The 22,810-nt window shown below is 66.1% G+C and overlaps 3 protein-coding genes across 3 annotated transcripts; 2 read left to right on the top strand and 1 right to left on the bottom strand.

Moving 5' to 3' along the window:
• Window positions 1–4,108: 4,108 nt before the first annotated feature.
• Window positions 4,109–12,985, bottom strand: PES1 (pescadillo ribosomal biogenesis factor 1). The gene is given in 16 exon segments (XM_051633995.1): window positions 4,109–4,740; window positions 5,253–5,420; window positions 5,749–5,918; window positions 7,222–7,318; window positions 7,320–7,407; window positions 7,491–7,616; window positions 7,750–7,880; window positions 8,073–8,162; window positions 8,527–8,604; window positions 8,777–8,893; window positions 9,944–10,033; window positions 10,220–10,391; window positions 11,126–11,235; window positions 11,327–11,480; window positions 12,325–12,404; window positions 12,922–12,985. Coding segments are annotated over 16 exon segments (1,782 nt in total). The 5' UTR covers window positions 12,946–12,985; the 3' UTR covers window positions 4,109–4,653.
• Window positions 12,986–13,252: 267 nt separating this feature from the next.
• On the top strand, window positions 13,253–17,725 carry TCN2 (transcobalamin 2). Its single transcript, XM_051634007.1, has 9 exons — window positions 13,253–14,530; window positions 15,017–15,209; window positions 15,723–15,865; window positions 15,938–16,099; window positions 16,161–16,336; window positions 16,783–16,957; window positions 17,062–17,254; window positions 17,403–17,518; window positions 17,609–17,725. The coding sequence occupies exons 1-9, from the start codon at window positions 14,470–14,472 to the stop codon at window positions 17,668–17,670; spliced, it is 1,281 nt and encodes a 426-aa protein (XP_051489967.1). The 5' UTR covers window positions 13,253–14,469; the 3' UTR covers window positions 17,671–17,725.
• Window positions 17,726–18,336: 611 nt separating this feature from the next.
• SLC35E4 (solute carrier family 35 member E4) lies at window positions 18,337–22,184 on the top strand. Its single transcript, XM_051634010.1, has 2 exons — window positions 18,337–19,095; window positions 20,233–22,184. The coding sequence occupies exons 1-2, from the start codon at window positions 18,483–18,485 to the stop codon at window positions 20,658–20,660; spliced, it is 1,041 nt and encodes a 346-aa protein (XP_051489970.1). The 5' UTR covers window positions 18,337–18,482; the 3' UTR covers window positions 20,661–22,184.
• Window positions 22,185–22,810: the final 626 nt, after the last annotated feature.

Below are 22,810 nucleotides of genomic sequence, written 5' to 3'. Positions count from 1 at the left end.
TGCCCTCAGAGCTGGTCATGGATTTGGTGACACTCTGTGTGTCTCCTCGGGTGGCCAAGCAAGCTGTGGCTGCTCCAGCAGCACCCAGCACCACAGGGCTTGGCTCCGGAATAACCACAGGGCACCCACCCCTCAGTGTCCTCACTTGAGTCTCCATCCAGCGGGGGGGACATGGGGTTCAGGGTCTGGGGTGACCTGGGTGGGCAGACGTCCTGCCCAGCCTTGACAGGACCGATGGTAACCCCAGCATTGACCTGCTCAACACCTGGCCAGCAAGGGGGACAGGAAAAGCCAGAATGTCCTCATGGTGAGGAGAGGGACGAGGAGCTGCTGCCTCCCACTGGCATGTCCCTGCTCTCCCAGGACGGACACCTCCTGTCCTCAGCGAGGGGCAACGGATTCAAACTGGAGCCCAGGAAGTTCCACCTCAACACGAGGAAGAACTTCTTTCCTGGGAGGGTGACAGAGCCCTGGGACAGGCTGCCCAGAGAGGCTGTGGAGTCTCCTTCTCTGGAGACTTTCCAGACCTGTCTGGATGCCTTTCTGAGGGATCTGCCCTAGTTTTGATCCTGCTCTGGCAGGGGGGTTGGACTCGATGATCTTTGGAGGTGCCTTCCAGCCCCTGACATGCTGTGATCCTGTGATTCAGCCCCAGGATCCCACCGGATCCTCTAAACCAACACCCAAGCCTGTGCTGGCACCTCGGGGAAGCAGAGAGGAGCCAGCCAGTGAGTGCTCCCCAAAACCCAGTGCTGGGACGTGCCCGCTGCCCCGGGGGGCAGAGGCTGCCAGGCCAGGCAGGGTGACACTGCAGCCTGCAGCAGCCATGCAGCCCCCTGAGCCCCAAGCCCTGATCCGACCCATTCCCAGCTGTGCCCAGCCCCAGCTGGGATCAAACCTGGGATGTTAGGGCCCCTCTCTCCCCCCTGTCCCCGGGCCCCGTGTGTCCTTGGGAACAGCAGCTGTGCGACGGGACCATGACACCCAGTGAACCAGCACCCCCAGCTCTGCCACCTGCTCCCATCCTCACCTTCCACCCCTCGACCTGGATTCGCCCTGGGAGCAGCGGCGCAGGGACAAGCAGCCATCCCACCCCCCTCCGCAGGGCACTCAGCTTGATCCCAAGCTTTCCTCTCCCTGTTTGGGATGGTGTGGCAGAGGGTTTCCAGCGGGAAGAAGATGAGCGGAGCGGGACGTAGCAGCTCAGCAAAGGGGTGCTCAGCCTCGGGGCTCCACTCCAACCACCCGGAGAGCCACAAGGCCCCATCCCCAGGACCCCCTGGGGCACAAACCATCCCTAGGGGGGCTCCACCACCACACGTCCCACCCGCTGTCCCCTCACCCCGGGAGCAGGCAGAGCCAACCCCCCCAGGATTCGGGGAGGACCAATAAAGCGTTCACGCCAAGCCCCACGACCGGCAGGGAAGCTCACGTGGTTGCTGGGGATCCCAAAGGACGTTGGTGAGGAGCTGGAGCTCTGGCTGGAGGGTGGTGGTGGAAGGTGGCCAGGCCAGGGCTTGGTCCTGCTGGACACGGGTTGGTCAGGTGCGGCGTCAGGCGCCTTTATCACCCAGAAGAGCTGTCATGAGCACTGGGTGGGGAACCGGTGACTGTTGGGGTGGGGAGACCAGTTTGTGGTCAGGCTTCCGGGGCTGCTGCCTGCTCCTGGCTCTCCTGCCCAGCCCACCTCCCTTCCCCCCACCCAGGAACAGGCATCCAGATGTTCCGGTGGGGTTGGGAAAATCTACTCAGGGTGTCCTGCCCCCCAGAGTGGGAGGCCTGGCTCTGGGTGCAGCCCCAGGAGTTCCCAAGGGGTGGAACATCCTCCTTTTCCTGGAGGGGAAGCCAAGGAAGGAGGGGAAAAAAGCAAGGCAAAATTAAAGAAAAAGAAAAGGAGAACAAAAAGCCAAACCCTCCCAATGCCCCAAAGTGAAAAAAAAAAATCACAAAACAAACCCCAGCCAACCAAACCAAATAAAAAATGGGGAAAAGAGGGGAAAAAGGAAACAAAGAGGAAGAAAACAAGGGAAGGAGAACGGGTGGTTATTGGTGGTTCCTCATGGGTGCTGGTGCCTGCTCACTGCTGAGTATTGACCCCCGGGGCTGGCAGCACTGGTGATGAGCTCATGGGTCACACCTGTGTCCCCACAGGAATGCCGTGAGGTGGCACGGCCTCCACCTTGGCTGGGCTGGAAAAGAAGATCTCATCCAAAAAAGCCCCACCAGGTGTTGGAGCCTTCGCCACAGCTGAGCACAGGGGTGTCCCCGTAAAGCCAGGCGAGATCACCAGCCTTTGTCATGGCTGGGGACAAGGTGATCCCAGGAAAAGCCCATGAGATGACACAGCCTTCACCACAGCTGGGGGCAAAGGGTGTCCCCATAACGCCCTATGAGATACCACATTCCTCACCACAGATGGAGAGAAAGTGTCCCCATAAAAACCCCATGAGATGACATTGCCTTCGCTACAGGGACAAGGTGTCCCCATGAAAACCCTGAGATGGCACAACCTTCCCTGCAGCCAAGGACTAGAGCATCCCTGTATGAGCCCCATGAGACAACCTCACCACAGCTGGGGACAAGGTGTCCCCACAAAACCCCCCATTTGATGGCCCAACCTCCACCACAGCTGCAGACAAGGGTGTCCCTACAGAGACCCATAGAATACAACAGCTCTCATCGTGGCTGGAGACAAGGGTGCCCCCATAAGCCTTGTGAGATGACACAACCCTCACACCCCAAGGCCACACTCACCAAAACCCTACAAAAACCCCACAGTGACCCTCCCCACCTCAGGACCCCCCTTCCCAGCCCCTGAAACAAGCCCAAAATGGGCAAAACCCCAAAACCCTTGCACAAAACCTTGCATTACCTCCTCCTCTCCCTGGGAGGAAGGCCACGAGCAGGCCCTGGTGAGGAACTCTGTGTGAAGGCAGCTGTTTTTTTGGGGAAAAAATATAATTTAAGGGAAAGGAAGGGAGTGGACAACACTGCTCACAGTGGGGCTGCTGGCCATGGAGGCCCTGGTTTCTCCATGCATTGCTTTATCTCAGCCAAGAGCCCCAAAATAATCTCTTCTTCACCCAAAAAATCACCCCCCTGGCCTGTTGCTGGAGGCAGGTGGGGGAGGGGCAGTGCTTCCCAGAAACTTTTGCCTCGTGCCTTTGCAGGTGATCAACAGCTTCCCAGAGGGGATGGAGGCACGTCTGAAGGTCACCTGGTCCAACCTCCCTGGTCACAACGTCTCCATGGATGGAGAATTAACCACCCCCCTGGGCAACATTTTGCCAGTGCTTGGTCACCTTGATGGTGAAGTGTTTCTTGATGGTCAGAAGAACCTCCTGGGTTCCAGTTTGTGCCCATCACCTCATGTCCTGGTGCTGGGCACCACTGAGAAGACACTAGATCTTCACACCCTCCCCTTGGGTATTTATAACTATTGATAAGACCTCCCTGAACCTTCTCTCCTCTAGCTCCAGCTCTCACAGCCTTTCCTCCCATGCTCTAGTCCTTGCATCACCTTGGTGGCCCTTTGCTGGACTCCCTCCAGTATGTCCATGTCTCTCTTGCAGTGGGGAGCCTGTCGTGGGACACAGCACCCCATGAGTGGCCTCACCAGCACTGGAGGCCAGGATCACCTCCTTCAGCTTTCCCATGCAGCACCATTAGCCCTCTGTGCCCCAAGGGCACATTCTTGGCTGATGGTCAACATGGTCCCCACCAGGACCCCAGGGCATTTTCTGCTGAGCTGCTGGAGGCCCCCAGTGTGTACTGGTGCCACTCCTCCCCAGAAGCTGGACTTGGGACTTCCTTTGGTCGAACAAAACGCTGGAGCTGGCTCTTGGCCCACAGCTGGGATGGAGCAGATCCCACCCAAACCTGCTGCTGGAAAGGGAGGCAGGCAGAGGGTGTGACAAGGAGCAAGGTGACAGTCCACAAGTCACAGCACCTGAAGCAGGGACCAGGCTCTGTCCCTTCTGCTCCATCTCCCACCAACTGTCCCTGCTCACCCAGTGCAGGATGAGAAGCCACCTCCTGCCCAACCCATGTCTCCTCCACCGTGCCCAGGCTGAGCACTGCCCACAGCCAGAAGGGGACAGACACAGGCCATGGGAAGTGTCACCTTTAATGACAAATAAAAACCACAGAGAAGAGGGGCTGTCCATGGGGGGGGGCAGGGCAGGGCATGGGCTCCCTGCTGCCATGGGCCCCTCTCACCATGGCAGGACCATCTTGGTGCCTCCCTCTTTGTGCCCCAACTCCAAACACGCTGCATCGTCCCGCCCAGCTGGGGAGCTCCTGCTCCCCCACGGGAGCTCAGCTCCTCTGCCCAGCACTGTGCCAATCCAGGAGGATCAAACCTGGAGAGATCCACAAGAGCCCAGAGTTTCTCCTGGCCACCACCTCATCCTCACGGGACTGGGAGGAGATGCAGCACCAGCGTGAAGGTGACAGTCCCCATGACACTGATCCCACAGGACAGGCAGTGGCACTGGCAGCCCTGGGCAAGGCACAGCGGGATGGGGGTGGATTTACAGATGGGGAAAGGTTTTAATTGAGCATTTCTGTCCCAGGACAAAAGCTGAGGGGTTTTCACCCAAAAGTGATGGTGTCCACAAGGTGCAGCCACACCTGGGAGGAGCTCCAGGCCCCTCACGCCCGTCGTGCCTTCTTGGTTTTCTTTTTCTCCTCTTTGAGGGCCGTGTCGTGGGCTTTCCTCTTGGCAGCCAGTTTGTTGGCCTGTGGAGAAACCCCCCCGAGACCCAGAGTCAGACCCACCTGCAGCCACCCAGGGCTGCTCCACCCTGGTCCCACCAAACCCACCAGCTGTACCCAGGGGAGACTGACCCAGCTGATGCAGCCCCCAGGGCAGGGAGAGGGGCAGGGAGAGGAACAGTGACAGGGGAAGGGAGAAAGGCAGGGAGAGGGGCAGGGAGAGGGACAGGAGCAGTGAGGGGAAGGGAGAGGGACAGGGAAAGGGACAGGGAAAAGGACAGGGAGAGGGGAAGGAAGAGTGGAAGGGAGAGGGACATGGACAGGGAGTAAGGAAGGGAGAGGAACAGTGACAGGGGAAGGGAGAAGACAAGGCAGAGGGACAGGGAGGGGGGCAAGGAGGGGGGCAGGGATGGGGGCAACAGCTTCACTTGCCAGGCACAAAGAAGCCAACGAGGAGCTCTGCCCTGCCCATGGGGAGATCCCTGGCCCGGGAAGAGGCAGCTCCAGGCTCCAGGCAGGGATCCCACCACTCGTACCTCTCGAACTTTGCGCTTCTTGCCAAACATGATCTTCTTGTAGAGATATTTCTCCCTCTTCTTCATCATCATGATGGCCAGACGCTTCTCCTCGCTCTGCTGCTCCTGCTCCAGGCGCTGCTTGTCCTCCAGCTTCAGCTTCCCAGCTGTCACCTTCACGGGAAGGGCCTGCAGAGACCCAGAGCTCAGGACCCCGGACACTGGCAGCCCCCCAGGGACAAGATGTTTCCACACCATTCACTGGGGGCCAAGGAAGAGCGTCCTCTGGAGCTGGTGGCCGGGCCTGGCCATGACTGGGAGCTGCAGCTCAAGGACATGGGTCTAGGGCCCCCTGGAGGGTGGCCCAGGAGTGGCCCAGCTCCAAGGAGAGGCCCAGCCACAGTGGTCCTGGAACAGGGACCTTGGGGACACCCCACAGCGAGCAGAGCCCAGAGCCCTGCAGGGACAGAGCTCACAGGAGCTGCCTCCTGCTGGGGCTCCCACCCCCTGCCCATACCTTATTGCTCTGGGTCTTCTGCTCTTCCATCTTCTTCAACTTCATCTCCTCTTCCTTTTCAGACTCATTTTCCTCCTCCTCATCCTCCTCTTCTTTGACATCATCATCCTCCTCTTCCTTGTCATTGTCATCCTCCTCTTCCTCCTCGTCTTCTTCCTCACTCTCTTCACCTAGAGAGACCACCGTTCTCAATGCCTTTCCCAGCACCGTTCCCCATACCATTCCCAGCACCCTTCCCAGCACCATTCCCAGCACCATTCCCAGCACCCTTCCCAGCACCACCATTCCCAGCACCGTTCCCCATACCATTCCCAGCACCATTCCCAGCACCATTCCCAGCACCCTTCCCAGCACCACCATTCCCAGCACCGTTCCCCATACCATTCCCAGCACCATTCCCAGCACCATTCCCAGCACCCTTCCCAGCACCACCATTCCCAGCACCGTTCCCCATGCCATTCCCAGCACCATTCCCAGCACCACCATTCCCAGCACCGTTCCCCGCACCGTTCCCCAGCACCATTCCCAGCACCGTTCCCAGCACCGTTCCCAGCACCGTTCCCAGCACCCTTCCCAGCACCATTCCCAGCACCATTCCCAGCACCCTTCCCAGCACCACCATTCCCAGCACCGTTCCCCATGCCATTCCCAGCACCATTCCCAGCACCATTCCCAGCACCACCATTCCCAGCACCGTTCCCCGCACCGTTCCCAGCACCATTCCCAGCACCGTTCCCAGCACCATTCCCAGCACCGTTCCCAGCACCCTTCCCAGCACCCTTCCCAGCACCATTCCCAGCACCATTCCCAGCACCATTCCCAGCACCGTTCCCAGCACCCTTCCCAGCACCGTTCCCAGCACCGTTCCCAGCACCCTTCCAGCACCATTCCCAGCACCATTCCCAGCACCCTTCCCAGCACCACCATTCCCAGCACTGTTCCCAGCACCCTTCCCAGCACCACCATTCCCAGCACCCTTCCCAGCACCACCATTCCCAGCACCACCATTCCCAGCACCCTTCCCAGCACCCTTCCCAGCACCACCATTCCCAGCACCCTTCCCAGCACCACCATTCCCAGCACCACCATTCCCAGCACCCTTCCCAGCACCACCATTCCCAGCACCCTTCCCAGCACCCTTCCCAGCACCACCATTCCCAGCACCCTTCCCAGCACCACCATTCCCAGCACCCTTCCCAGCACCATTCCCCATGCCATTCCCAGCACCACCCTTCCCAGCACCCTTCCCAGCACCACCATTCCCAGCACTGTTCCCAGCACCGTTCCCCATGCCATTCCCAGCACCCTTCCCAGCACCCTTCCCAGCACCACCATTCCCAGCACCACCATTCCCAGCACCCTTCCCAGCACCACCATTCCCAGCCCCCTTCCCAGCACCACCACTCCCAGCACCACCCTTCCCAGCCCCGTTCCCAGCCCCGTTCCCAGAGCCCAGCAGGGCTGCCCGCTCACCGGGCTCCTCCCCGCGCTGCAGGGCCAGCAGCCTCAGCTTCTCGGGAGGGACGTAGTCGCCGTCCCGCTCGGCCACGAAGGGCGAGAGGTGGGGGGGGCAGCAGCTCCCCGGGGAAGTACCCGGCCAGGGGCAGGCAGAGCCTGGCGTTGACCGAGTCGAAGACCCACTGAGGCTGCAGGTAGTACCTGGAGGGCAGAGGGAGACGGGCTCAGGCTCCTCCCTCGGGCGCCGGGGTGGGTGTCGGTGCTGGGGGCCCTGCCTCACCCACCTGCCCACCACCTGCTTCTCCACGCGGGGCCGGTCAACGATCTGGTGGGTGATGGAGGGGTCGTTCACGTCGTAGGTGGCACCGATGCACAGGGACTTGTCCCAGGAGACCTGGCCGCCAAAGCACCTGCCACCAACACCCACCCAGGAGCCAGGTAAGCAAGGGGCCCCAAGGAACATCGGGCAGATCGGCCTCACAAGCCCCAGCACGGAGGCTGGGGGAGGCAAACGTGGCACAGGGGACCAGGCCCACCACGCACCGGATGACAAAGGCCAGAGGCTCCCGAGGCACCTCCCTGTTGAGGAAGAAGCGAAGCCCTTCAAACAGCTTCTTCTGCTTCTCCAGGGCCTCCTGCTCCTTCTTCCTCGCATCCATCTGCTCCGCTGTCTCCTGCTCAGAGCAAGGTGCTCAGCACCCTCCCCAGGAACAGCCCCCACCAAGGCCCTCTCTGCCAGGAGGGCCCCCGGGTGCTTTCCCACCCTCCTGGAGTCCCTCCCGGCACCACACCGAGCCCTGCCACGAGGAGATCCACAGAGAGGACAGCCCAAAGCCAGGGCTGAGCCCCCACTGCCGGGCTCTTACCCCCTCCACCGGGAACTCGTCCATCTCCACCTCCTCCTCGTGGGTTGGTGCCACCACACGGGCCAGGCTGGCACTCAGAGCTGACAGTTTCTGCAGCAGGAAGAGACCCAGGAAGTGTCACCTCCAGCCAGCTCTTTGGGATGGGAAGAGGGGCAGCCTCAGAGAGGAAGGAGAAGGTGATTTCTCAGAGCAAGAGGTCAAAAGACCTGGGGACGAGACAGGCCTTCAGCCTCCTCCATGTGCTGTCCCACCCTCTGTCCCCAGGAGGGTCCCACACCACGCAAGGGGCCCAAGGTCACACACAGCTCCTCAGCCTGAGGGGGCGAGGGGTCTGGGACCCGGGATCAGGCTCTGCTGAGTGTGCCCGTGCCAGGAGGGGTGGAGGAGTCTGTGGTCAGGACATCAAGCCCAGGTGGGGTCCTCCCACAGGCCGGGTGACAGCAGTGTCCCTCACCTCCAGGTAGCTCTCTGAATCCATGGCGTACTCCTTGCCCTCCACTGGCTTCAGCTCAGCATCAGCCTGGCCATCGATCTGGGGAGACACAGAAGGGTGGGGAGGCAGCTCCCACCCCAGAACCCCCAGACATCCCCCCCTTCACCACTCCAACCCCCTGCCATGGGCTGGCTTCCCACAGCCCACACCCGGGTAGTCCCACCAGGCTGGGGACAGGGCAGCACGTCCCCAGGGCAGGTGGTGGCCTCACCTTGGGGGGGTAGTGCAGGTTGAGGGACTGGTAGAGGCGGAAGTTGACGAAGCCCAGCAGGGTGGTGTAGAACTCAGTGAAGGTGGCCATCACACGGTAATCCACATCTGTAGGGTGCTGCATGCACATGGGGAGGGTGAGGACACAGGGACAACAGACCAATGTCCTCTGCAGGGACAGGGCCCATCCCATCTGCACAAGGAGGAAGATCCTGCTTCCATCACAGTGAGGTCTGGAGATCCACAGGTGGACACTGGGCAGGTTAAGCTCTCCAGACTGGTAACCAGGGCCCCCCTGAGGAAACCTGCTCCATGGGGTGGGGACCCTCATCCCACCATTGATGGGGACCTCAGTAGCTTGGTCTGGGGACTCTGCTCCTCCAGGCGAGATGTGCAGGCCATGACAAAGCAGGGAAAGGAGCCAAACCCTGGCAGGGATCAGCCAGAACCCAGGGGAGGGGGAAGTGATGCTAGTGGGGAAGGACATGGGTGGCCCAAGGTGCCACAGGGGTGAGCCCTGGTGAGGACCACACCAAAGGCCACAAGGAGCTGGAAAGCCTCAACCCAGCTGTGCCAAGCCCTGGGAATGTCAGGAGCAGAATGGGAGGGCACGGCCGTGCCAGTGGGCTCCTGCCTCCTGAGAACCTCAGCCAGGCATGGCTGTCCTGGCACGGGGCACAGCAGCTTGTCCCTGGTGGGGGACATGGCAGAGCCACCCAGGAACAGGGAGCTGGGTCTGCCCTGGCTCCTCCTGCAGCACCACTGGCCTCGCTCCCACAGGCTAATCACTAGCTGCTGATTAGTGCCTCTTTTAATAATTGACAAGAGGAAATAAGAAAGCGGGGAGGCTGGCACAGCCAGACACAGGGGACACAGGTACAGCCACCTGGGGGGGAGAGGGGATTGTGTCCCCACACGGGCTGGGCACTGTCCCAGTGCCAGAACCACAGGATGGTCTAGGGACTAGACAGACCTGCAGCCTCCTGTCCCACCCTGCTGTCCCCAGGGGTTCTGGAGGGTCCCTGCCACGCAGTGGGGAGCCCAGTGCCCCCCAGGCCACACACAGCTCCTCAGGAGGGGTGAGGAGTCTGGGACCTGCTGCTGCCAGGCAGGGAGCGATGCAGAGGGAGGGAGCAGCGGGTGTCCCACATGGATCCCAGGTACTCACATCGTGGGAAAAGGTGTAGGGGGTGATCCAGGTGACAGGCTGCCCCAGCACCTCTGCCTGGTAGTAGATGCCCTTGATGGAAAGGAAGACCTGGCAGGGAACAGAGGGCTCAGGGGGAGGAAGGTGCCAAGGATCCCTTATCCCTGTCTCGCCAACCCTTCCCCAGCCAGCAGGTTCCTCAGGGGAAGGCACTTGCTCCTGTGAGTGCCACAGCCCAGAAGAACTTCCCCGTGGTCCCCAGGGTCTGCCCCTGGGCAGGGAGGGTCTGAGCCCCACCTTGCGCAGGGCGCGGGAGGCGATGACGTAGTTGAGGAACTCGACGGCCAAGCGCCGGCACAGCTGGATGGTCTGGACGTGGCACTTGCCCGTCCGTGGGAAGGTGGAGAAGAGGAAGCACATGGAGAGGGCATCGTCCAGGTCCCGCAGAGCGTCGATGAAGGTTGGGTACCTGTGGAGGAGAAGAGGGGACATCACAGCCCCAGTGCCCACCAAAAGCTGCCGGGGCTGGGAGGGAACAGGCAGCACGGAGCATCCACCACCTCCCATCCCACGCAGCTGGTGACCCACAGGGACAAGGTGTCCCTTCTGGGCGTGCAGGGACCTGCAAGCAGCTCCCTGGGGAGTCTGGAACCGCCCTGGTGAGGGGATGGCAGTACCCTGGGGATCACAGGGTGGGTGTCACCAGGTTTTAGGGCGTTGAGAGTTGGGGAATCCCAGTGTGGACCCAGCAGGGACGAGCAGGCTGGTGGCCTCTGGGGTGGCACATCAGCATCTCCTCAGCCCAGCAGTGTCTGTCCCTCAGTGCCCTTTCTCTGCACCAGCACAGGGAGGTCCCAAGCCCCCGTGGGGACAACCGAGAGACCTGCCAACACAGGTTCCCTTCCTCCTGGCTCCTCTCCTGTCCTCTCCCCTTGCCACCAAACTCCATTGTGCTGCCATCAGTCCCCTCCACCAGCCCCTCCTCTGAGAAAAACACTGCCCAGGAAGAGGAGGAAAGCTCTCAGCATCTGCCTGGAGATCCTGGAGCCACCCAGGTGCCCCCTGCAGCACACCACAGCCTTCTCCTCCAGCCCAGCAACTCAAATGTCCATCAAAACCCCCCAAAAAAGGTACAGGAGGTTCCTGATGAAGCTCCAGGCTGCAGGGAAAGCCCTCCTGGGAAAAGATGAGGCTGGAGCTCACCTCTCCTTCACGATGTGGTCGAGCTTGTAGGTCGGTTTGTTGTCCTTCAGCCGGTCTACGGTGCCCCACTCGCTCTTCCCATACGCCTTCCGGAGCTTCCGGACAAACACCTGTGGGGACAGGGGGATGTGGGGGGGCTGTGGGGCAGGGAGAGCCCCGAGCACCCCCGCCAGCCCCCCGGGGGTCCCGCAGGGCAATCACCTTGTACTCCCGGAACTTGTTGACGATGGGCTCGTGGAGGAGGAACTTGATGTCCTTGAGGAGGTAGAAGGTCCTGGGAGCGGTGGAGCCTTTGTTCACCTTCTTCTTGTGCTTGGGCTCGTGGGGATAGATTCCCTTCAGGATGCAGAGGCGCCTGGGGACACCACGGGGGGTGAGATGGGGACACCAGGGGGGGTGAGATGGGGACACCATGGGGGGTGAGATGGGGGCACCACGGGGGGTGAGATGGGGATACCGGGCGGGGTGAGATGGGGGCACGAGGGGGGACGAGATGGGGATACCGGGCGGGGTGAGATGGGGGCACTAAGGGGGGGTGAGATGGGGACACCATGGGGGGTGAGATGGGGACACCACGGGGAGTGAGATGGGGGCACCATGGGGGGTGAGATGGGGACACCAGGGGGGGTGAGATGGGGACACCTCGGGACCCCTTATCCCCAGTGTCACCACCCCCGGGGAGGACACCCCACACCTGGGCAGTCTGGAGCCCCGGGACACCCAGGGTGCACCCCCACAACCCCTGGGGCTTGAGCCTCTTCTGCCCCCCAGGGCGGGGGTCCCAGGAAGGTTCAAAGGGGTCCCAACGGGGTTCCCAGAGGGATCTTGAGGGTTTTTTTCAAGGGGGTCCCCAGGAGGTTCAGGGGGTCTGGAGGAATTCTAAGGGTCTCAGAGGGCATTCAGGGGGCCCAGGGGGAGGTCAAGGGGTCTGATGGAACGACACGGGTCCCAGAGAGAGTTCTGGCAACTTCGGGGGGTTTCCCAGGAGGCTGGGATGGGGTCTGGGCTTCTGGAAGGTCCCTGGGGGAGTTCAGGGGGTCCCAGGTGGTACCAAGAAAGGCTCAGGGGGTCTGAGGAGCAGGAGGGTTCAGGAGGTCCCCGAGGGCGGTCCAGGGGGTCGCAGATGGTCCCAGGGGGTTGAGGGGCTCCCCGGGGGGTCCCAGGAGAAGCTCCGGGGGTCGCGGGGGTCCCGGGCGCACCTGAAGTCGGGCAGGCTCAGCTGCAGCTTCTTGCGGGCCCGGTTGCGGGTGATGTAGTTGGTGGCCGCGCCGCGCTCGTACTGGGGAGAGACCGGGACGTCGCGGGACGCTCGGGGAGCCCCGGCACGGGGGGGGCAGCACCCGAGCCACGGGGAGGGGGGAGGAGGAACGGGAACCGGCGGGGGGGGCTGGATGGGGCCACCGGGCACGGAGCGCCGGGGGCGCCGGTACCAGAGGAGGAGCCGCTGCGGCGAGGGCGGCTCAGCAAGGGAGATGGGGGCAGAGGGACGGCGGGCACGGGAACCGGAGGTGGGGCGGCCTGGTCACGGCGGGCACCGGGACCGGGGGGAGCAGATACGGGCGGATACCGGTACCGGGGCGGGGTGTGTGTGGGTGTGTGTGTGTGTGTGTGGTGTGTGTGGGGGTGTGTGCGGTGTGTGTGTGGTGTCACCGGCAGCGGAGGCCGGGGGTCGCGACGCGGGTGGGCACCGGTACCGAATCGGTACCGAATCGGGGGGCAGTGCGCGCCGACACCGGGGAGGGGGGAGATATGAAGGTGCCGGGGGGGGGCGGGGGGGGCAGCGGGGGCAGCGGTACCTTCTTCTTCTCCAGCCCGCCCATGGCCCCGCCGCTGCCGCGTGCTCCCGGGGCGCCGCAGGACCCCGCCTGCCCGCGGCCTGCCTGCGCCCGGGGCCTGCGCCGGGAACGGGGGCAGGGCGGGCAGGGGGGACAGAGCAGACAGGGCAGACAGGGCGGGCAGAGGGGACAGGGCGGGCAGAGCAGACAGGGCGGGCAGAGGGGACAGGGCGGGCAGAGCAGACAGGGCAGACAGGGCGGGCAGCGGCGGGGCCTGGCCGGGCCCAGTCAGGCGCGCCTCGGGCAGCCCGCGGGGTGTCGCGGGGTCCTGCCGCGCGGTGCACGCCGGGCGCGGGGGGCCCGGGATGGCGGGTCCTGCCCCCCGGGCAGCCCCGGGTACCGGCCCCGCTCCTCCTCTCCCCGCCGGGGTCCCCGTCCCGCCGCTCCCTCCCGCAGCCCCGCCGAGGGGGCTCGGGCCGAACCGCCCCCGTCCCGGCGGGGATGGCCCCGTCACCCCCAGGCCCCGCACAGCGCCCGCGGGCTCCGCGTGTCCCGGCCCGCCCGGCAGCCCCGGTGCCAGCGGGGCGGTGTGACCGAGCCCTCGGGGGCACTTGGGGTGCCCGCTCCCCGCGCTGGGCCGTCTGAGGTGTCCCCGGGGCTTCCGTTTCCCCTTCATTTCCCGCCCGGTCCCGGCGGGGGGTTTGTCCGGCGCCGCACCGGGACGCGAGGAACGTGAGCCCGGCCCTGGCCCTGGGGTGGCGGGAGCCCCTGCTCGCCCGGCGGGCCCCCGCGGGGTGCTGGGCGCTGCCGGCCGGTGCCCGCCCCCCCGGGGTTCCCACCATCCCGGGACCCTCCGGAGAGCGGCCGTTCCCGCAGGCGGGGGGACGGGTCCCCCCCTGCCCAGCGTCGCCAGCGGGACACCCGCGGGTGGGGACCCCTCCCCGGCCCGGCTCTGCCTCCCCAGGGTCCCCGCCGTGTCCCGGGGGTGCAGCCGCCGGGACCCCCGTCCCCAGCCCCCGCGGGGACATGTTGGGGGACAGGGGGGCGTCCCCACGGCCCCTCAGCCCCGGCGGAGCCCGGGTGTCCCCCGGCAGCGCCCCGAACACCTCTCGGCTGCAGCGATTTCCCTTTCGGGGTTCAGCACCCCCTCCCCCCCCGAGCCGGGCGGGTGGATCCCCGTTTCCCGGGGCAGGAGAACCCCGTTCCCACGCCAGGCGGTGCCCGCTCATCCCTTGGGTTTATTTTGGGCGCGCTTTGCGCGGTGACCGTGACCCGCACTCCGGGTCCCGCCGCCCCGGGCAGGTCAGGGAGCCCCGGGCGCCGGTGCCAGGAGAGCCGGGGGGCGGGGGGGCAGGGAGGGGCGGCCGCCAGCCCCTTCCCTCGGCCCCGCTTCCTTCGGCTTCCCCTCCAGTCAAAGTCCTGCTCCCTTTCTGCTGACTTGGCCCCGCGCTGCGGAAATTGTCTCTTGCAGCGCTCGGCTGTCCCAGCCGAGCCGAGCCGAGCCGAACCGAGCCCAGCCCAGCCCAGCCCAGCCCAGCCGCCCCGCAGCGCCCACCGCCCCGCTCCGGCATGTGGCTGCTCCTGCCCCTGCTGGGGGCTGCCGTCCTGGCCCTGCCCGCCCAGCCCTGCGGTGAGTACCGCCCCCCGCAGCCCCCCAGCCCCCCGCCCCGCCGGCAGTGACCAAGATATCCCCGAGGGTCCCTGTCCCGTGCCCCAGGGAGGACGTTTCCCTCCCGGGATCCCTCCCGATGAGCTCCCCGGGGCCGAGCTCTCCCAGCTGTGTTCCTGGGCCCCTTTCCCCCGCCTGCAGCCTCCCCCCCCCCCCGCTGCTCCCCCCCCGCACACCCCCCGGGGACAGGGGTGCCCCCCGATTCCCTGCCAGCCCCAGGGCTGCGGGGGGGGGGGGTCCCCGTTCCCGGGCTCCCCAGGCTCCCTTCGCGTGTCACGTTTTTTATCATGTTTCTTCCCTTTTTTCGAGGAGCGGAAACTTGAGGTTTCCGGACTTGGGGAAGGGGCGTGGCAGGGTGGGGGGTGCCGGCTGTTGGGGGGGCTGCTGGGGGTGGGCTGGGCCCCCTCCTGCCCCCCTCACCCCGCTCCTTCTCCCCGCGGGGGGCAGAGGCGCCGGGGGAGGCGGTGGCGGGGCCGGTGCGGGCGCTGAGCGCCCGGCTCCTGGGGCTGGCGGGGGACCCGGCGCGGGACCCCGACCCCAGCGTCTACCTGGCCCTTCGCCTGGGCCCCGAGCACAGCCTGCGCGGGGAGGAGCGGTACCTGCGGCGGCTGCAGGACGCCTTCCAGCACCGCTACGGCCGGTAGGTCCTGGATGGGGGGACACTGGGCCCCCCCGCACGCCTCTGGGGGTGTCCCCTGCCCCCCACGCCGCCCCACTGACACCGAGTCCCCGCGGGAGCCTGCAGGCAGCTGGCCAGTCCCACGGCCACCCCGAGAAGGGTGCTGCGGCCAGCGAGCACAGCACCTGTGTGTGTGTGTCCCGGGGATGGTCCCCTCCAGCAGTAGGGTGACAGCTCCACAGTCCCCTCCACCAGCGGGGTGACAACCCCCTGGCACGGTTTAGGCATCCCATGGGGACAGCCCCCTCCACTACTGGGGTGACAGCCCCACGGTTCCTGGCACTGGCAGGGTGACAGCCCCCCTGGTGCAGCGTGGGGTCCCATGGGGGTGGTCCCCTCCAACAGCAGGGTGGCAGCCCCGTGGCACAGTGTGGGGTCCCGCAGGGACAGTCCCCCCAAACCAGAGGGGTTACAACCCCCTGGCATGGTGTGGGGACCCTGGCTGCTGGTGGGAGCTGACATGGTGGCTTCCAGGAGTGCTGAGGTGGAGCCACCAGAGACAGGGCGGCTGGCGCTGTACCTGCTGGGGCTGCAGGCCACTTGTCACCCCCCGGACCACGGCGCCCTGCGCTCGCTGGTGACGTGGCTGAAGTTCTACCTGGAGGAGGACTGGACAGGTGAGAGCAGACCACAGCAAGCGCTGGCACGTCCAGCCACCAGGTCACCGTGACACGAAGCCTCGTCCCCAGGCTCCCGGCACCATGGCCACCCCCTCACCAGTTACTACCAGTACAGCCTGGGCGTGCTGGCGCTCTGCGTGCACCGCAAGCGGGTGCGGGAGGAGGTGATCCGCCGGCTGCTGGCCGCCCAGGCCCGCGGCAGCTTCAGCCACGCCGGTGCCAGCGCCACGGGTAAGGGTCCCCGGGAAGGGGGGGGTGGCACCCCGGCCCTGGTGACACGCTGTCCCCGCAGACACGGCAGCAGTGGCAGCGCTGGCCTTCGCCTGCCTGGAGCGGCAGCAGCTGGTGGGGGCCCGGCTGGCGGGCGAGCTGCGGGCGGCCACGCGCGGGGCCAGGAGGGGGATGGAGGAGGCCCAGGGCCCCGACGGCTTCTTCGGCAACGTCTACAGCACCCCCTGGGCCATGCAGGTGGGGACACCGCCAGGGGGGACAGCGGGGGGGCTGGGGGGGCAGGGGGGAGGTTTGGGATGCAGTGCGGGTGGGTGTGGGACTGAGTGCAGGGCACCGCGGGTACAGCGTGAGCAGCGGTGCGGGCATGGGTACAGATGCAGGCAGAGGTGTGGGTGCAGGTGTGGGCAGGGGTTTGGGACACAGGCAGCACTTGTGTACAGGACTGGGTGCACACCCAGGGGTGGGGATGGGTGCAGGTACAGCTGTGAGCAGAGGGCTGGGTGCAAGTGTGAGCAGGGCTGTGGGTGGAGGCGGGTGCAGGTCTGGGTGCAGACATGGGTGCAGGTGCAGGCAGGGGTCCCTGAGCAGGCAGGTGCCACTCGCTGGCAGTTTGGTGCCCAGGGCCCCAGCCCACCTCCTTCCTCCGGCCGCTGCCCTGTCCCTTTCCTCCCTCCTGTTGCCAGGTCTTCATCGCCACCAACTCGTGCCAGACACAGCCAGGGTACAGCCGGGCCATGGATGCCCTGCTGGAGAACCTGGACGCCTTCACCACTGCTGCCACCATGGCCCAGGTGCTGCCAGTGCTGCACGGCCGCTCCTACCTGGACATCGCCTCCATGCGCTGCCAGGAGGAGCCGGGTAGGAGCCGGGGAGGCAGGGAAAGCTGGGTTGGGGTTGGCACAGATGCCACCACGGCAGTGGCTTGATCTTCATCAGTGCCCACGGTGGCTTCATCCTCGCAGACACGCTGACGCCCTTGAGCCCTGAGCCGCAGACCGAGGTGCCAGGGAACATGACAGTGCATCTGGTGGTGGAGTGTCCCCTGCCACAGTGTCCCCAGGACCAGCTCTATGACCAGATGGTGCCCGTGCCCGCTGGCACCTCCCTCCTGGATGTCCTCGTGGCAGCCACTGCACTTGGATCCTCCAACTTCACGTACGTGGCCCGACGTGCCAGGGTGGGGAGACCCTCTGGGGTCCCTGTGTGTCACCCCAAGGGGTTCCCATGTGCCTACAGGCTCACCCCAGTACCCAGAGCTCATCTCCCTTGGCAGCAGACCCTCACCCCCTCTCCCACCCGCCAGGTTTGACACCCAGGACACCCCCCAGGGCCCCTTCCTGAGCCAGGTGCAGGGGCTGGAGGCCCAGAAGCGCAGCTACTGGCAGCTCCTCAGGGCCCCTGACACCAGCCTGCAGATGGGTGAGTGATGGGTGGGGGTCCTGGGGGAGGCAGTGGGGGTCTCGGCCAGCCCCCGTGGCTGCTCTGCCACCCCTCTCCCTCTCCCCACAGGTGTTGCTGACTACAGACCTGCCGACGAGGAGACCATCATCCTGCGCCTGAGCGAGTGGTAGCGGGAGGGGGGGACAGTGACAATGAACCGCCTGCCTCGCAGCAGGACCTGCCAGTTCCCGCCTCCTGCTGTCCCTGCTGTGCCCAAACCCGCCCGGGGAGGGGGGACAGGGACACACACGGTGTCCTGTGGGCAGGGTGGGATGGGAACACCTTCCCTTGCCCTGGCCCTGCTTGGGGAGCAGCTGGATTTGGGATGCCCAGAGGAGCTGGTTGTGGGGAGCCCCTGGCAGGCTGCCAGCCGGGGCCACGCTCTGCAAACCCTCTGGGGGGGGGGGGACGACGACGACCCCGGCCCCCCCCACTAAGCTTGGGTCCCGCAGTGTCCCCGGTGCCGTGCACAGCCCGAAGGGGACCCCCCCCGGGTGTGTCCCAGACCTGCATGATCCCCGCTGGGATTGAATCCGACCCCAACAACCCCTCGGGCTGCGGTGCCGGGGCGGGTGCGGGTCCCGGGCCCGCGGGGGGCGATGCCGCCCGCCCCCAGCCCCGGGGGCCCCCGCACCGGACGGGGGGTTGCGGGGCGGCCGCTTCCCGGCAGGCCTGGCCGCGCCGGGCGGCATTCCCGGGCGGACACCCCCGCACCCGTTCCGCAATTCCCGACCTCCCCCCCCGGACTTCGCCCCGGCCGCCGTGACGCGGCGGCGGCCCCGGGAGGAGGAGCCTCCCCCGCCCTTCGCTCCCGCCATCTCCAAACGTCCCGCACCGGGGGGAGCCCCGCGCCGCCCGCGGGTGACGCCGCTGCCGGTAGGAACGGAGCTGCCGCCAGCGCTGCCCGGTGCCGGCGGGGCGGGCGCGGGGGGCGGCCGTGCCCATGTGCCCGCGGGCCCGGCGGGGCCATGACGCGCTGACAATGCCGGGCGGCGGCGAGCGGCCCCTCCGGCCCTGGAAGCCCGACCCGGGGCAGGCGGAGGGGGCTCGGCCGCCCCCGGCACCGTCGCTGCCTTTGGCCCTGACCGTCCTGGCCTGGCTGGGCACCGGCACCACCATGTCCGGCCTCAACAAATGGATCTTCGCCACGCACGGCTTCCGCTACCCGCTGCTGCTCTCGTCCCTGCACATGCTGTCGGGGGCGGCCGTGGGTTACCGGCTGGGCTGGGCGCGGGGTCCCTCGGCGCCCCGGCCCACCGCCCGCATCTACCTGCTCAGCCTCACCTTCTGCACCAGCGTGGCCCTGGGCAACCTGGGCCTGAGCTCGGTGCAGCTGGACGCGGCGCAGGCGGTGGCCACGACCACCCCGCTGGTGACGCTGCTGCTGTCGGGGCTGCTGGGCGGGCGGCGGCACCACCCGCTGCAGTACCTGGCCATGGGGCCCGTCTGCGCCGGGGCCGCCTGCAGCCTGGCGGGGGGGCTGCGCTGCCCCCAGCCCGGCTGCGCCTGCCTGCTGGCTGCCACCGTCCTGCGCGCCCTCAAGTCCATACAGCAGAGTAAGTGCCACCCGCCTGGCCCCCTGCCCTGCGCCCTGAACCCCCTGCCTGCCCTTCCTCCCCACCTCCCGTGCCGCCCCGCTCTCACCCGTGCCCGCCCCGTCGCTGGGGACACGCCGGTGCCGTCCCGGTGCCACCCTCTGCCTGCCCGCTCCTCGGTGCCGCCGCAGCCCCGGTGCCACCTTGTCACCGCGGCCACCCCCCTGCCTTCTTGGCGCTCTGGTCCCCTGCCCACCCCACGCCATCCCGGGGCCGTGGGGAGTGGTGGCACAGGGACCCCCGGGCTGCCCTGTCCCCATCCCCGTTCCTGCCAGGGCTGCGTGTGGTCGGGTCCCCTGCGAGTCCCCGTGGGCAGTGGCCTGGGCTGCAGTGTCCTTAGCTGTGGGGGGACATGGGGACACTCAGGGGACAGGCCACAGTGCCCAGAAATGTTGCTGCCACCTGCAAAATCAGCCAAATTAAAAAAAAAAAAAAGGAGGGGGGGGGAAACTGCACTGTCCAACCATGCCTTGCAGTGCCCTGGACCCCCAAACTGGGGCAGCCCCCAAATTGGGGCACCCCCCCCCTACCGGGGCACACCCAGACAGGGGCACCCCTCAACTGGGGCACCCTGTGAACCAGGGAACCCTGAAACTGGGGCACCCCCGGCCCCACAGACGGGGCTACCCCCTCCTCTTCCCCCTTCCCAGTGACACTGGGGATTCCTTGGGCAGTGAGTGGGGGTTGGTGCAGGTGGGTGCCCTGGGGGTGCCAGGTGTCCCCGCCAGGATGGTCTGGCTGTCCTGTGACAGTCCATCTGCCCTGTGATGGTCCATGTGTCCCTAGTGGGACAGTCCATTTGTCCTGTGACAGCATGGCTGTCCCTGCTGGGGTGGGCTCTGTGTCCTGTGATGTGTTGCTCCCCTGTGGTGGTGTTGCTGCCCTGTGATGGTGTTGCTGTCCTGTGATGGTGTTGCTCCCCTGTGATGTGTTGCTCCCCTGTGGTGGTGTTGCTGCCCTGTGATGGTGTTGCTGTCCTGTGATGGTGTTGCTCCCCTGTGATGTGTTGCTGTCCTGTGATGGTGTTGCTGTCCTGTGATGGTGTTGCTGTCCTGTGATGGTGTTGCTGCCCTGTGACATTGCCCATGTCCCTCCCAGGTCTGCTGCTGCAGGAGGCCCAGCTGGATGCCCGCTCCCTGCTGGCTCTGACCTCCCTGCCCAGTTTCTGCCTGCTCTTCGGGGCTACCCTGGCACTGGAGCTGGGCCCCTCCTGGCAGGGGGTCCTGGGCTACGACTGCAGCCTCTGGGCCTGTGTCCTGCTCAGCTGCCTGGCCTCGGTCCTCTACAACCTGGCCACCTTCTGTGTCCTCTCCCTCACCTCCGCCCTCACCATCCACGTCCTGGGCAACCTCACCGTGGTGGGCAACCTCCTGCTCTCCCACCTGCTCTTCGGCACCAGCCTGAGCGGGCTCAGCTACCTGGGCATCGGGCTGGCACTGGCTGGCACCTTCCTCTACCATCAGCCAGGCCTGGTGGCAGCAGGATGGGCTGCCTGGCCAGGACGGGGCAGCCCTGGCAGGACATAGGGTCCCCCAGGATGGGGACCCCCTGGGAGGGAGCGGGGTCCCATGGGGATGGGGACCCCCTGGCAGGATGTAGGGTCCCCCGGGATGGGGGTGCCCAGGAAGGTGAAGTGTCCCATGGGATGAGGCATCCCTGGGAGGGCATAGGGTCCCACGGGGAGGGGGACACCCTGGCAGGGCATAGGTTGCCACCAGGATAGGGATCCCCCTGGGAGCAAGCAGGGTGCCATGGGGATGGGAACCTTGCAGGAGGGTGGAGAGTCCCAGTGGGATGGGGCGTCCCTGGGAGGGTGTGGGGTGATGCCAGGAAGGGGACCCCCCAACAGAGGACAGGGTGCCACAGGGATGGGGTCCCCCAAACAGAGAGTTGGGCCCCACAGGGATGGAGGGTCCCAGGAGGAGGGTCCCACGGGGATGGGGAGTGGGGCAGTGTGGGGGCTCGGGCTGCATCCCCAGGGCTGGGTGTGACGGGGGGCATGGCCCTGGGGCACAGGGGTGTGAGGGTCTGTGTGCACACGGGTGGGCCAGAATGCACGGCTCTGTGAGCATGTGTCTGCTGGTGTGCACAGCTCCCTGTGTCCCTGTGCTGGTGTGCAAGGGCTGCTTGTGCAATCGTGCTGCGTGCACAGCTCTGTGCACACGTGTGCTGCTGTGCATGGCACTGTGCACGCATGTCTCGGTGTGCACAGCTTTCTGTGCACGTGTGTGTGTTGGTGTGCGAAGGCTCTGCGTGTGCAAGGAGGTCTCGTGCGTGTGGGCACGTGTGCGTTGGTGCAGACTCTGTGTGTATGAGTGTGTCTGTGTGCATGGCTCCACGTGCCGGGGCACACAGACCTGCTGGTGTGCACATGTGCACAGTTCCTGCGTGTGCTGATGCCCCTCCAGGCGTGCACAGCCCCGTGTGTGTCAGCAGGTACCCGTGTGTGCCTGCAGCTGCCTGCACTGGCTCTGCACGCGTGTCCCGGTGTGCACACGCAGGCTGGGCACGCTCAGGGACGTGGCTGCAGGCACACAACTCCGTGAGCGTGTGTGTATGTGCACACGTGTGTGTGTCACTGCTGAGCTCTGCTGGCTGGAGTCAGCCCGGGTGTGTGTACCCGCAGTTCTCGTGGCCAAACAGGACGCCTGGGGACAGCGTGAGTGACAGTTCCTCCTGTCCCCAACCCACCGTGCTGCCGCCGTCGGTGCTGCCGCCGTCCCCAGCCTGCCCTCCGGCCACACGGCTCCCGCTCCAGCCCATCCCTCCCAGCTCGCCACGGCACAGCCGGCAGGAGTGGGCAGAGCCCGGCCGGGGACAGCCCGGACCCACCAGCTGTTGCTCAGGGACGGTGCCAGGCTGCGACAAAGGGACATCCCGGTGTTCCTACACCCTGGCACCAACGCTGGCACACGCGTGTTGACGGGGACACCAGCACCTCCAGACGTGGTGGCCGTGGTGGCTGCTGCCGTGCGCGCTGGGCCAGGCCCGAAGGACCCAGCTCTGACTGCACTTGTCCCAAAATAAAGCTCTATTTTTGCCCTGCTCCACCCCTGCCTCCCGGGACCATCTCCCGCCCCGGGCACCGCCGGCTCCGCGGTGGGAAGGAGGAACCACCCGCTGCAGGGATGGGAAACTGAGGCACGGAAGAGCCTCAGGCAGCCCCAGCTCCTGCCATCTCCGTGTCCCGGCGCAGGGAAAGCCCCAGGGCTGGCACGGGGACCCTGGCACAGGACGCAGGACAGACGGGGTGACAAGTCCCCGGCCACACGTCCGGAGAAGGGCCCACCCTGCCCGGCGCCATCCGCCCGGGCAGCGTGACACCAGAGCGTCCTGCCCATCCTGCCCTGGTGTCACCCGCCCGGCCCCTCGCCAGCCCTGGGACTCCTCACGTCACGTCACCCCGTCCCTCTGGAAGCTCCTGCTGGCTCCCACCGCTTCCCACGCGCCAAGTTCCTCCCGCTCGGCAGGGCCGTCGGTTTTGAGGCCGCTTCCAGGAGCATCCCGGGAAGGGCCGTGTCCCCAGGAGCGGTGACGAGCGGCGGCTGCTGCTGCTGCTGCTGCTGCTGCTGCTGCTGCTGCTGCTGCTGCTGCTGCTGCTGCTGCGTGGCCATGGCCGGTGCCACCTCCCGGGGCTGTGCTGGAGCCACGGCCACCCCGGCACCACCTGAAGGGC

Source organism: Apus apus, chromosome 16, assembly GCF_020740795.1.
Source record: "Apus apus isolate bApuApu2 chromosome 16, bApuApu2.pri.cur, whole genome shotgun sequence".
In the NCBI taxonomy this organism is placed as follows: Eukaryota; Metazoa; Chordata; class Aves; order Apodiformes; family Apodidae; genus Apus; species Apus apus.
This window is presented reverse-complemented; position numbering and strand designations above follow the sequence as displayed.

Bases quoted from the DNA above. Each gene is read 5' to 3' on its own strand.
- TCN2 (XM_051634007.1), top strand. From the start codon at position 14,470: ATGTGGCTGCTCCTGCCCCTGCTGGGGGCTGCCGTCCTGGCCCTGCCC. The intron at 15,210-15,722 runs GTAGGTCCTGGA...GGTGGCTTCCAG, and splicing joins TTCCAGCACCGCTACGGCCG to GAGTGCTGAGGTGGAGCCAC. The intron at 16,337-16,782 runs GTGGGGACACCG...TCCTGTTGCCAG, and splicing joins GCACCCCCTGGGCCATGCAG to GTCTTCATCGCCACCAACTC.
- SLC35E4 (XM_051634010.1), top strand. From the start codon at position 18,483: ATGTGCCCGCGGGCCCGGCGGGGCCATGACGCGCTGACAATGCCGGGC. The intron at 19,096-20,232 runs GTAAGTGCCACC...TGTCCCTCCCAG, and splicing joins CCTCAAGTCCATACAGCAGA to GTCTGCTGCTGCAGGAGGCC.